General features: G+C 35.4%; 1 protein-coding gene across 1 annotated transcript in view; it reads left to right on the top strand.

Moving 5' to 3' along the window:
• Positions 1-13,732, top strand: part of LOC100256223 (probable LRR receptor-like serine/threonine-protein kinase At1g56130) — a 32,178-nt gene extending 18,446 nt beyond the window's left edge. Inside the window, exons 5-24 of the mRNA XM_002272980.4 lie at positions 2,576-2,647; positions 6,166-6,237; positions 6,361-6,432; positions 6,523-6,594; positions 6,770-6,841; positions 6,971-7,042; positions 7,159-7,230; positions 7,329-7,400; positions 7,495-7,560; positions 7,838-7,906; positions 10,097-10,141; positions 10,283-10,344; positions 10,581-10,963; positions 11,062-11,257; positions 11,360-11,524; positions 11,684-11,802; positions 11,947-12,157; positions 12,325-12,556; positions 12,789-12,939; positions 13,053-13,732. Coding sequence (XP_002273016.1) covers positions 2,576-2,647; positions 6,166-6,237; positions 6,361-6,432; positions 6,523-6,594; positions 6,770-6,841; positions 6,971-7,042; positions 7,159-7,230; positions 7,329-7,400; positions 7,495-7,560; positions 7,838-7,906; positions 10,097-10,141; positions 10,283-10,344; positions 10,581-10,963; positions 11,062-11,257; positions 11,360-11,524; positions 11,684-11,802; positions 11,947-12,157; positions 12,325-12,556; positions 12,789-12,939; positions 13,053-13,454 — 2,677 coding nt within the window. The 3' untranslated portion in view covers positions 13,455-13,732. The remainder of the gene's footprint in view (positions 1-2,575; positions 2,648-6,165; positions 6,238-6,360; positions 6,433-6,522; positions 6,595-6,769; positions 6,842-6,970; positions 7,043-7,158; positions 7,231-7,328; positions 7,401-7,494; positions 7,561-7,837; positions 7,907-10,096; positions 10,142-10,282; positions 10,345-10,580; positions 10,964-11,061; positions 11,258-11,359; positions 11,525-11,683; positions 11,803-11,946; positions 12,158-12,324; positions 12,557-12,788; positions 12,940-13,052) is intronic.
• The last annotated feature ends 296 nt before the right edge of the window (positions 13,733-14,028 follow it).

Genomic DNA, 14,028 nt, shown 5'->3' with positions numbered 1-14,028 from the left:
CTACCTTGGATATTGCTTCAAACCATATAGTCATTTCTTAATTAGCATACCTAGTTGTCCTTCCCTTTTCCACAAAGCCCTCTAGTTATTATATCTAGATTTTCTCCCCAAGTTCCCCATCAAGAAATGTTGTTTTAACATTCATTTGTTCCAGCTCTTAGTTCTTTTATACTACAAATGCAAGTGAACTCTAATAGAGCATTGTTTAACCATAGGTGAGAAGATTTCAATGTGGTCCATTCCTTTCCTCTATGCAACCAATTAATCTAGTCTTAAACCTAACTATTTCCACACTGGAAATCCTTTCCTGCTTCTTGAATGTCAATTATTAACCTACCAAATTTTGCTTTTCAATTTTATCAACTAACATCCAAGTTTCATTTTTATGCAAAGACTTGATCTCATCCTCTATGGCAGTCCTCCATTTATCACTTTCATGGGACTCAACAGCTTCTATGAAAGTTATTAGCTCATCTTCCATGTCTTAGTTACTGACAAGGCATACGAGATCATATCAACATAGCCATGCATGCTAGGAGGTTTTGTGCTTCTTCTTTGCCTATCCCTTGCCAAATTGTAAGAGTCTAATAGATCTCCTTCTTCCCAATAACTTGCTTATCTTCGATTGATTTCTCCAATGGCTCATGTCAAGCTCCACCTTCCTCTCAACCTTTTCATTCTCAGGTCTCCATCCACATCTCTCGTCTTCCTTTTATACATTTCTTGCTCACTAAAAACCGTATTCCTACTCACAATGACCTATAGCCTTTTAATCCTTTTAATTCCCTAAGAAGATGCACGTGCTTCTAATTTTCCTTGCTTTACATGTGCATAACATACATGATCAATACTTTCAAATTTTCATAGTTGGCAGGTTTTTATATAATTTGAACCCCATCTGAAGGGGTGTTTTAAAGCTTATAGTAGGATACCCATTTATCAAAAAACCTATATGCTAGGAGCCTTTAGCACTATCTATATTATAAACTACATTGACTTCTTAAAATAGATGATCCAAGATCATAAAGATCAATAGAGGTGCATCATAATTAATGGTAGTGACATTAGAGAGCAGATAAACTTTAGCAATGAAAACAAAAGAAGATTAAGAAGCTATATGAGCCTTATACTAGGCTCCTTATGAAGCACAATGGTGAGCTTGATTAGGGACATGAATGACTGTCATGTCCACAAACTTTTGTCCTCACACTTGATCACTAAGAAGCATATAACATATATTCCTTTTTATAGTTTACCCTAAAAATTATACATTATGAGCATGTCTTTGTTTCTCTTTGCTCATTACCCTTTGGTTAAAGATGACAATATTGACGTGGCATACTAACATGACTTGAAAATAACATGAATTTTAATGGGTTTGGGTTAAGTATAATCATGTTCATGTCATAATTGTGTTCATCCATATAACCCATTAACTTAATCGTATCAAAATGACTTGTTTAAATTATATAAGTCTATTAATTTTATATATTTAAAAATTACAAATTTTAAAATATTTTTAATTATAAATATCATATAATTAAAAAATTAATTAACTAACTACATAAAATGTTAAATATGTCATTATAGATATTAAAATATTATATAACTAAAACAATAAATAAATTAACAAACAAGTGCAAAATTAAAATTAAATTTTATTTTATAAAATAAATTATAAACGTGTTATAATTAAAATTAAATAGTTAAATTAATTTTAAATTTTAAACAATAGATTTGAAAATTAAAACAACTAAAAAGTATTTTAAAAGAATATATTTATAAATTTTAAGTTTTAAATAAATTAAACATACTATAATCATGTTAATATGTTTAATAAGTTAGAATCATGTTAACGTGTTTAATGGGTTATAATCATGTTAATACTCGTATCAATTCATATACAATCTAACTTAACTCATTCATTAAACAAGTTAAATGAATCGTGTCATGTTATCTACATAATAAATGAGTCATGTTTGTGTTCTCACTCTAATATAATTATTAAATAGATTGTAATTGAGTTGAGTAATTTTTCACTATTTTTTATCTCAACATGACATGATGTGACCTATGCCACCCTTATGCCCTATTATTTTTTTTTGTATTTTTGTATTCTTATTGTTTTTAAAGAGTACAATATTTTATTTTAGAAAGATTTTGGCATTCTAGATAAATTTAGTTTTTAAAAAAAAAATAGTACATTCAAAATTCGCCTTTATAAGAATTTTCACTAAAAGGAATTTCAAAAAAAGTTAGAAGTGAAACTTTTGGATTAGGCCACTTTCTAACACATAAAAATGTTGGATTATAATTTTCCAGTTGATATGACAAAAGTTCTCTTATTTAGTTAATTCCCTTTTTTTTATTTTATTTTTACTTGTTAAACATTGCACATTGATTTATACATGTCATGGAGGTAGTTTCAATCAATATTTAGAATCTCTACATGATATATAATTAGTGCCTTTGTATCTTTAAATGCTAATATGGCTGTCGAATTAATTTTTTTTAAAAAAATCATATATTTGTTTGTTTTTGGATACCTTATTTATTTATTTATTTTTTGGAACAGATCAATTGCCCATAATGCATTTTCTGGGACCATCCCAAAGGAGCTTGGAAATCTTACGGAACTAGAAGTGTTGTAAGTTTCGAAAACCTTTTATTTGAAATGAAATATCTATTACTCCATGTAAACAAAGCAACTATGATTTGGCACCTTATTTTTGTTCTTTTTGGTCTTCATTGGGTTTTGCCCAATTCTATTAAGGAAACCATTCTTGGTTGGAACGGTACCTTTGTTGGAAAGAAAAGAAAAAAAGGCATGGAATGCAGTCCCTTTATGCCTATTTTAGACTTTATGGAAGGAAAAAAATAGAAGAATCTTTGAAGATACTGAATTAGCGAATCAAGCTATTTTACGGTCTTTTTTGTACATGTTTTCGGATTGGGTTAGGGTGCATGTAAATTGTGCTTCATGGTCCATTTTCGATTTCATTGATTGGTTGGGTTGTAAGTAAGGGTTTTTTTGTTTTTTCTTTCCCTTTGGCCTAGTTGCTTTGTATACTTCGTGTATACTTTCAGGTGTACTTCTGGCTTTCTTTATACAATTGCTTTTACTTATCAAAAAAAAAAAAAAGATGTATTTCTTGAAAAGTGAACATAAAAATCTTAAATGCTTTGAAGTTCTGATGAGCACTGGTCAAGCAAGATAAGTCCATATATTTATTTGTACTAAAAAAAATATGCTTTGGACATATATTTAGGGGTGGGATAGGGGTGCAAAGAACTCATGGAGAATTAAAAACGAAACTAAGAATATATTTCTAGTTGATTTCAGGTTATGTTATTATCCTTCCAAGTTTTTTTAGGTCAACTCATAAATGATCTACTTTCTAGAGATAGTTCCTTGATATTTCCATTTTTTAGTCTTCTAGATATTTGCTAGCTAGTGTCTAGAAATATTCTTTTTTGGAAGAACTACAGAGAAATCTAGAGAAGTCTGTTGATACAAAAATCTCAAGACTAGAGGTTCCAAGCTTAATGGAAGAATTGCTCTGGAATTATAGTCACTGTGGTAGTCAGGAAGGGGACTATTAATACATCATGACAAAGAAGAGCCAATAGGGATGCATGGTTCCATTTCAAGTTGATTTAAGGAAGACCCTGTTTGATTCATAGATATTATTGTCATGATAGTTGTGTCAATTAGGGGAAGAGAATCACTGCGTAGTAATGTAATTTTAGTTTGGTGATGATGGTGTGGTCACAAGTTACCAGTATAAGCTGACAATGGAAACCAAACAGTACCCTTACTAAGTTTGCGGAGCACTTTTGCAACCAGAGAAAGCTCAGAGACCAACTGAAATAAGAGCTCTGGTTGGTGTATTAGAGCGCATTCTTCAATACTCAAGTCACTGCTTGAAATAGCAAAATAAGAAGAGAAGAAAGAAGAAAGAGAAAAAAGAGGGAAAAATATCCCAATTTGGTACACTACTGACAATGCCAAGGCTATTCACTCACCTCATTTTGGTGCTGTAGTTTTCACTTATAGGATTTTTTGTCCAATTGTGATTAATCATGTCTAAAAATGGTTAGGTTGGATTATCAGTCCCACTTGTAGAGTAGCATGAAATTGTAACACTAGGAATGGTCACAATGCCCTTCCATACTGAGCTCGGCACTTGAGGGTTTGGCTAGAGTACACGTTTCATGGTTTGGCATGGGCTGAACTATTATGACAACAAAAGCTTTGATGCCAACAATGTTAGTTCAAGAGCACAAAGATAAAATAATCACACATACGGTACACGAGGTTTTAACGTGGTTCGGCCAACCATGCCTACGTCCACGGATGAGAGAGAATGATTCTACTATACAATAGAGAATATTACAGAGAACAAAACCAGATACAACTATTGGGTTCCCGAAACATCCCATGTTTCCCCACTCCTTGTATCCATACCTTATTACAAACCCTCTCGCTCCACCGGGTACCTCCCGTTCTTCCTCACATCTATATCCACCTCGTATAGTCTTTACAGGCCCATCTCCATCTCATGACTTTTCCCCTCATGACCTAGAATATTTATAGAGATATTTCCAACAACCTTCCTTATTCTATAAAGAAGTCTAATATTATAATAATATATCAACCTAGAAATATTCTATATAATATTCTTTACAAAAAAAGAATCTATACTAATTAAGAATTTGGGACACTTCCTAACAATCTCCACCTTGGACCAAATTCCATGAAGTTAATCTTCAATCTCTCCATGACACAAACCTTTTTGTATCATATCACCATGAAAGAGCAATCGACTCCACCTTTAGTGAAAATTCCTTTCATTTTCATCTTGTGTGCTTTGTGATCTTTTACTTTTCCAGAAATCTTCAACCCAAGCTCTGATACTAGTTGTAGTGCCAACGAAAGCTTTGATGCCAACAATGTTAGTTCAAGAACACAAAAATAAAACTACACATACGACACATGAGGTTTTAATGTGGTTCGGCCAACCATGCCTACGTCCACAGATGAGAACCAAATACAACTATTGAGTTCCCGAAACATCACATGTTTCCCCCACTCCTTGTATCCATACCTTACTACGAGCTCTCTCGTTTCACAGAGTACCTCCCGTTCTTCCTCACATCTCTATCCATCTCGTATAGTCTCTATAGGTCCATCTCCATCTCATAACTTTTTCCCTTCATGACCTAGAATATTTATAGAGATATTTTCAATAACCTTCTTTATTCTATAAGGAAGTCTAATATTACAATAATATATCAACCTAGAAATATTCTATATAATATTCTTTACAGAAAAGAAATCTATACTAATTAGGAATTTGGGACACTTTCTAACATGAACTTCCTAGTCGATTGGCTATTTGAGAGAGCCCGAGACTCCATCGCAGCCTGCTGGATGTTCCTGGTTAGGTCTATTTCATGTAAGCAGTGGCGGAGCCAGCAATTTGACTCGGGGGGCAACTTTAATGCATATATGGACCTTAGCCCAATGGTCACTGCTTGTTATTGTTAGGGGGGGTATTATCAGTCTTGTGTACGAATCCTCCTGCTGCAAGAACTGGATTTTTATTTTTATTTCTTTTTTAACATTTTCAGAGGGGGTGGGGGGCGGCTAGACCCTACCTGGCTCCGCCAGTGCCTGTAAGTGTGTCACAATGCACTTTGAAGAAGAGCTAGACCCTTCCTCTGCTACTTGCTACACCTTAGAAACTAGAACAAAAAGCAGAGGCTTCAGCGGGCAGTGCCTCACTTGCTGAGTGGATCTGAATCTAATTTAGCATTATTAACTATATTGATATGTGCTGGAATTCAAGAATTTTTCATGTTGCAAACTACTTAAAATTTGATCCTTGCATTGGACTTTATGACTGATTCACCTTCTCAATTCATAAGGAATCCATGCCTTTGGTAGCTATTACGTTTTTTCAGCACTATAGCATCCCCTTGTAGCACTATTTACTTTACTACCATCAGCATGAATCCAAATGATTGACTTGTTAAATAATTCTTTTCAACTCATTTTTTTATGAATTACAGGAACATCTAACTCACATTTGTTCAAAACTACATATTGCTCCTCATGTTTATGTGGTAATTTTAAAAATAAAAAATAAAAAATCCATGCAGGTCTTTGGGTTCAAATAACTTCTCTGGAAACCTTCCTCCAGAATTGGGAAATCTATCCAAACTTCGTGAACTGTGAGTTCTTTCTTTTATTTTTAATTAGTGAACCTCTGTATGTGAGTTAGAAGTACAAATAGTTTAGTCTTTTCTGAGGGATGTAAACAATCAGCAAATTGAAATTTGATTTGTGAATTACAGTTACATAAATAGTTGTGGAGCGGGTGGTGAGATTCCCTCAACATTTGCTGAACTTCTAAATCTGCAAGTCATGTAAGAAAGACCAGTGGTCATGGTACTTTGTATTTATATTAAAGTCTCTATTATTCTTCTTTATAGATGAAGTTTCTCTCTGGGTTTCAGGGAAGGTTCAGACAGTCCATTCACAGGAAAAATACCAAATTTCATTGGGAACTTCACAAGACTTACATCTTTGTAAGCTATACAATTAGAATCAAGAAGTGTTATTTTACCTTCAAAGGCACTTAGTGTAAATGAGAATGCTTAGTTTCTTCTAGTTGTCTTTGGAGTTTCGTCTTATTCTCAAACAGACAAAATTTGCTAGTAGGGACATGGTGCTTAGTGTGGAATGTCTCTAATGTTTTTGTAGGAGATTCCAAGGGAACTCTTTTGAAGGTCCAATACCATCCAGCTTCTCTAAATTGATCTCATTGAGCTCACTGTGAGTTTTCCTTATGTAATCATTTCAAAATTCTTTAGTTGGATCTCTCTCCCTCCAGTCTCTCTATGTATGTGAGTGTGAAATGGAACCGCTTTTATATTTTATTGGTGTCCGTTAATGATTATGCAGGCGAATAAGTGACCTATACAATGTGAGCTCATCTCTTGATTTCATAAGAGATTTGAAGAATTTAACCGACTTGTAAGACAATTCAGATCATTTAGAAGGATTTCTCATTCCTTTTTATTATTATTAAATTTCTATATCCATTCATTGACTTCTTCTGATCCCTTATTTTTCTTTTCTTTTTTCCATAGAAATCTAAGAAATGCATTGATCTCTGGTAGTATTCCATCTTTCACTGGAGAATTCCAGAAGTTACAAAGACTGTAAGTTCTAATGCACATTTAAGCCTCAAATGTCAAAGTCAACAAATTTTTATGTATTTTATCTGATTCTTTTTGTTCTCTTAAATTTACTTTTGCAGGGATTTGAGTTTCAATAACTTAACAGGCGAAGTCCCCAGCTCTCTATTCAACTCGAGTGCTCTTACTGACTTGTAAGATTCAAATAAGCCTGGTTTCTTGAAGATCCTGGTTATTCCGTTCACCTGACATGTCTTTTCTTCTATTCCATTATGTTTAAATGGCCAGGTTTCTTGGAAACAATAGCCTCTCTGGAAGTCTTCCAGCCCAAAAAAGTGAAGAACTTAAAAATATGTAAGTTTTTGTTCAATAATGATACGGGAGCTATACGAGAGCTAGCTTCATTTATGTACTTTTTGCAACCACTGATATCTCACAATTTCTGAAGTTTAAGATGTATTTTTTTGTTATATATTCTTGGAATATTCATGTGTGTGAATGTTCATGTGAAATTAAGCAACTACTCTCTCTTCTTTGAAGAGGAAAAACTGAACTGTCATTTCCTTTAATATTCTGATTTTATGGTGTATAACATGCCTATTGATTCCTGATAATATGTTTTTGCATGCAGAGATTTGTCTTATAATCAACTCTCGGGAAGTTTTCCATCATGGGTAACCTCAGCCTCAGGTTTGCAGTTGTAAGTCTCTTTAACTCACAATACATCCATTTTCCATCTTCATTTAGGTATAACACACAGCCCAGAAGCCTTGGTTGTTGTTCTCATATAGGCTCACATTTCTCTCCATTTTTTTCCCCAATATGAATTTGACGAGCAAATTTTCGACAAGAAATATCTCGACAGATTTTATCTGTTGATAAATTATTTTAGTTGTTGTGATGTTTCTAAAGTCTTAGACAGGAGCATGGCATGCATGTTATTTTTTAAAGGTTTTCCTTGTTCTAGCATTTGCTCGATAGACTTTTGACATTGTATTGATTTGTTCAGAGATGAAGCTCTCTTGTTTCCTTCAATAAAAAGATAAAAAGTGACTTCACATTGAGTGAAATTTAGGATGTTGTCCAGTCATTAGGTCATTAAGATCTAATTTACATATCTAGGAACGAAGATGCCTTGAGATTTGTAACAATTACCTTTTCTATGGGACTTCCAAATCATTCATGAATAAACCATTAGTTAGCCTAAAGAGTACTTAAGCTTCTAAAGAATCAATCAACCAACAATGTTTCTGGCTGGTACTTCACCTTTTGTGCATGTCTCATGTGTCACCCTTTTTCACTTATGGATTCAATAAATGAGGAAGTAGAAAGATGAAGAACTGAAATTCAATACTCTAAAATCAGAGATGTTCAGTTATCTTAAAAGCTCAACTTATAGGGAATATACCAATAATGTTTATCAGGCTGACACTTAGCAATTTTTTGGACCAAATCATATATAATTCAGCTAATGAGGAGACCATGTTTATTTGGAACAAACTAGAGACTTTGTATATGGTGAAGATTTGATGGGAAGCAATTATGCATGCTCTCGAGGAGGAGGATACTGGTATTTTACAAACCTCAGCGTCCTGTTTAATTTGGAGTAAAATTTGATGAAAAAGATAAGGTCCTGCTGTTTTCTAGGCTGACTCTATATTGTGACCACTTAGTTAATTACACCACCATCGCTTGGAATTAGTACATCATGATGTGATCGCCATTCTCTTAATGAACAAAGACAAAACGTGTTTATGGTAACAGAGTTAGCTGGTTCTAAGAGAGTGCAGACTAGTTCAGCAAGGATGAAGAAATGATGCCTGAGAATCACTCAATCAAAAGCAACAAAATCAATTAATGCCAGCATGCTGATGATTGTTGAATTAGCTGCTGCCACTAAAACAACTACTTAATGAAGAATCAGTCTATGCCAAAGCAAAATAGCTTGCTGATATAGCTTGATTTCTACAATTAACCTGAATATATGGTTCATATAAAAGTTCAAAACCTAGAAGTAGAAACTGAAGTATTCCTAAATGGTCCAACCTCATTAAATCAGATCTGAATAAAATAAGATTGTGGTAAAATACAATGGTAATAACTAAATGTACTCTATGCACTAACAATATCTGTTTATGGCAGAGTTACTGGGTACTAGGAAAGTGACATGAGATGGAAGATGGGGGCAGGTAGAAGGAAGAGGAACCCAATATATATATATATATATATATATATATTTGCAAGAAAGAGGCTGAAAGGTTCAGTCTCAAAGAGTGAGGCCACCAGGACTGGATGGGGGAAGGAAGGCAAGAAGCCCCTGTACAGTTGTATGAAGTGGCCAAGAGAAAATCAGGGAACATGAATCAGGAAACCAAGGTGAAGATTATAGCTCTATAGATCTCTTTTTTCTGCAGGCTTAGGGATGTGATGTACCTTTACTTCATCTTCAGGACCTTATATGAGTTCAGGAGTTGGGCCATGGCAGATGTTTTTTTAGGATTCTACAAGTATTTTGCCCAGTAGCTCTAGTAGAAAATACTTGTTTGGAGTATAATTAGGGGCAATTAGGAAAGATGCACATTGTTTCAGGGAGTTGAGAGGCTGAATTTTTTACAACCCTACCTTATCTTTTGCAGTTGATTGGATCCTTTCCTTAAATGATAGGAGGGGCACTGCTAAAGTACTATTAATTATGCTTGGCCTAATTAGAACCCGAAAAATAAGAAAAGAGTCTAGGAATAGAATTTATGGGGATCATGTTACTCTTAGAAATGAATAAAATTATAAGGTGAAATAGCATAAATGAATATTACTGAATTTGCTTTGTTGAAATCTTGGAAGTGTAATTACTGATGGTACTAATGAACTATACTATATGGAAATTATGCAGGAATTTAGTGGCAAACAACTTTATATTTGGTAGCTCAAACAGCAGGTGAGTTATTAAAACAGAGTCCTTCACTGGAAATAATCATAAAAGAGAAGCAAACTGGCGGCAAATTAGTTTCCTTGTTTAAATGCTTCCTCTCTTTAATTTCAAATGTTGTTAAGTAATGTTCATTCTCTGTGCTTACAGTTTTTTCCAAGGATTGAACTGTCTCCAGAGAAACTTCCCTTGCAATAGGAATACTCCACTCTGTAAGCCAATTTATTCTCTTAGTACTTCCACATGAAGGAAACTTTCCCAAATACATTTTGAATACCAAAGATTGAAGATACTTATGGACAAAACAAAGATGTGTCTAGAGTGCTTAAGAATGAATGAACATGTCTTTCTCTAATAAAAACCAATTCCAAATTGAAAATTGAAAAAGTATCGAAGCATGATCTCACATTGATCACTAGTTCTTACATATATGCATGTATTATTACAGATGCCAACTTCTCAGTCAACTGTGGTGGCCAAGAGATGAGAATTGCTGATGGCACAGTGTATGAGGTTGACAACTCCTCTCTTGGTGCAGCATCGTATTATGTAACTAATACAGAGAAATGGGCAGTTAGCAATGTGGGGTTGTTTTCTGATAGTAGTAATCCAGCATATCTGGAGAACAACTTGAAGCAAGTTGCAGACACTAGCACCCCAGAGCTTTTCCAGACTTCAAGAGTATCACCGGGGTCACTTAGATACTATGGCCTGGGTCTGGAAAACGGTAACTACACTGTAAGTTTGGAATTTGCAGAAACAAAATTTGCATCTCGAAGCACAGAAACTTGGGAGAGTCTGGGAAGGCGTGTGTTTGATATTTATATTCAGGTAAGAATTTCAAAAGGACTTTTCTACTTTTACCGTTCCATCTAATTATTTTGACAATAAGGAAGATCCATTTTAATCTCTCTCCATTTGTTCTGCAGGGAAGTCTTCAGTTGAAGGACTTTGACATATCAAAAGAGGCAGGTGGGGTTGACAAGGCTCTTGAGAAAAAATTCAATGCTACGGTGTCAGAGAACTATCTCGAAATTCATCTGTTTTGGGCTGGTAAGGGAACTTGCTGCATACCAGTCCAAGGTTATTACGGGCCATCCATTTCAGCCCTGAGTGTTGTTTCTGGTAATAACTCGAACGATATTCTATGCATTTCATTTAACACAACAAGTTCTAAATGGTGCTAAGTTTCCAAATCACAGTTGATCACTGATTTACTTTGCTCAGATTTCACACCAAGTGTCAGTGGAATTCCATCAATTCCTCCCTCAAAGAAGAACAATACTGGGTTGATTGTTGGTGTTGTAGTTGCTGTTGGGTCTGTAAGCTTCATACTGATATGTGCTGTTTTTTACATGAAAATGAGAGCATCAAATATCAATGAAGATGAAGGTACAAAATGGCTAAACCCTCTGGACTCTTGTGCGTGCAGCACAGAAGATCAGATATATTTAAGATGCTGCTTTCTAGAAAATTGAATGAACTTGCCAACATTATTCATCTCATCTCATGAATGCATTTTGATAATGGTTATCTTACATGAAATTTCAGAGCTTCTTGGAATAGGCCCCAGACCAAACACTTTTACTTATGCAGAGTTGAGAACTGCAACCGAAGACTTCAATCCTACAAATAAGCTTGGGGAGGGTGGATTTGGACCTGTCTACAAGGTAAACTGAGTTTTATGGTACAAAAGCTACATAATGCATGTCATAATCTCCTGCATTGAAGTGGTTGGATTGAATAATTCGGATATTTAGATTTGGCAAATATATAATGCAAAATTTTTGTTACTGAACTGTGCTACTCTGCAGGGCAAGCTTAATGATGAGAGGGCAGTAGCTGTGAAGCAACTTTCAGTAGCATCTCACCAAGGAAAGAGTCAGTTTATTACAGAGATTGCTACCATATCTGCAGTGCAACATCGTAACCTAGTGAAGTTGTATGGATGCTGCATTGAAGGAGACAAACGACTTTTGGTTTATGAATATCTTGAAAACAAGAGCCTTGATCAGGCTCTTTTTGGTAGGAATGCATAAAATATTTTGCATCTTGCACTTCACGTTTATTGCTATTTGGTGGTTGAGAATGGAGGAAGAGAAGCAGTTTTTCTCTGAGAAATGCAGAAAAACAGTAGCCTCCTTTTCACTGAATCTAATTTCAAATTTTGGCTTTTTAACCTCTGTTTGCAGGGAAAAATGATTTGCATCTTGATTGGGCGACCCGCTTCAATGTATGCATGGGAACAGCTAGGGGTTTAGCTTATCTTCACGAAGAATCAAGGCCAAGGATCGTACATAGGGATGTTAAGGCTAGTAATATTCTCCTTGATGCAGAACTTTGCCCCAAGATATCAGATTTCGGATTGGCAAAGCTGTATGATGACAAGAAAACACACATTAGCACCCGAGTTGCAGGCACTATGTAAGCTCCTTCATCCATCTCCTCAGATCCATTCTATGGAAACCTAGAGAAAGTATAGTACATAAATATATTTGTTCTGATATGGTGTGAAATTTTATTTCATTTCCTAGTTTTGGAAACTTCTTGGATTTCTTTTAGGCTTGGGATATGCCTTACTCTTGACTTGGTGCCCTTTGTTACAAGCCTGCATTGAATTCACCTCAACTAAGCCTTTTGTCATGTAACCTTGCAGCGGCTACCTAGCCCCAGAGTATGCAATGCGCGGGCATCTAACAGAAAAGGCCGATGTCTTCGGATTTGGGGTTGTTGCTTTAGAGATCCTCAGTGGGAGACCAAACTCTGATAACAGCTTGGAGACAGAAAAGATCTATCTTCTTGAATGGGTATAGAAAGATGATTTTGCATGTCTTTTTTTTTTACTCTTCTTTTCCAAGAATTAAATATTGCTAAATAACTTGCTCCTTCTATGGGGTACTTTATCCTACAATGTTTCTAGGCATGGACTCTACATGAAAGTAACCGAGGTTTGGAGTTGGTGGATCCAACATTAACCGCATTTGATGAAGATGAAGCCAACCGAATCATTGGAGTGGCTCTCTTGTGCACCCAGTCGTCACCATTGCTGAGGCCAACCATGTCACGAGCTGTGGCAATGCTTGCAGGAGACATTGAAATAAGCGCAGTTACCGTAAAACCCAGTTATTTAACAGATTGGGATTTCAAAGATATTACTAGTGAGCTTCTGGACGAGGGAGATACTCAAATATCTGTTGCTTCTAAGAATGGCAGTGCCCACGATCATGGACAGTATTATAATGATGATGCAAGTAAGCTGGCGCCTTCCCCCATAAATTTCACTGAGCCCACGCTCCATGAGGTTGTTGGAGATGGAAGATGATCACTTTCTGTCACCGGACATAGTCGTGCATTCACTTCCTCGTCAAATTTTCACCTTCTAAGCAATGAGTGAACTTCTTCTCCCCTCATATTTTTAGTTCTGGCAGCAGTATTATATGTGCATTTCTTGGATACTTTTTTCATACTTCAAACATTCGCAGGATTTTAATGTACTAATAAAAAGGAAATTACATGTACCGAATACCATGTACTTAGACGTTTGTGTACGCCAATGTTAAAGTAGATCAATGATAGATAATAGACAGGGTGGCTCTCATTTTTCTATTTTCTCCGGCACCTTATAATTTTTTAGCATTAATAAAGTTTTCTTATGAAGTTTTGGTAGTAGGGACAAGGGCTCGGAGTAGGGGTGAGCGTTTATCGTCCTCCCTGTGTGCTGCAACCCCCACCCCCCCACCCCCCCATGCAAACTATCCCTTTGGGTCCTTTAGTCTAAAGGGGAGCTAAGGCGTCCAGAATAAGGCAGTTGGTTTTAAACGTTAATGGCTTGCTCCCAGTGATGGCTTAGCTTGCAGCCTGCGCTGCCACTGCAGTAAACACATATCTTTGCAAGT

The sequence above is a fragment of the Vitis vinifera genome, chromosome 10, assembly GCF_030704535.1.
Source record: "Vitis vinifera cultivar Pinot Noir 40024 chromosome 10, ASM3070453v1".
Taxonomy (NCBI): Eukaryota; Viridiplantae; Streptophyta; class Magnoliopsida; order Vitales; family Vitaceae; genus Vitis; species Vitis vinifera.
The sequence above is the reverse complement of the archived record's forward strand: the minus strand, read 5'-3'. Positions and strand labels throughout refer to the sequence as shown.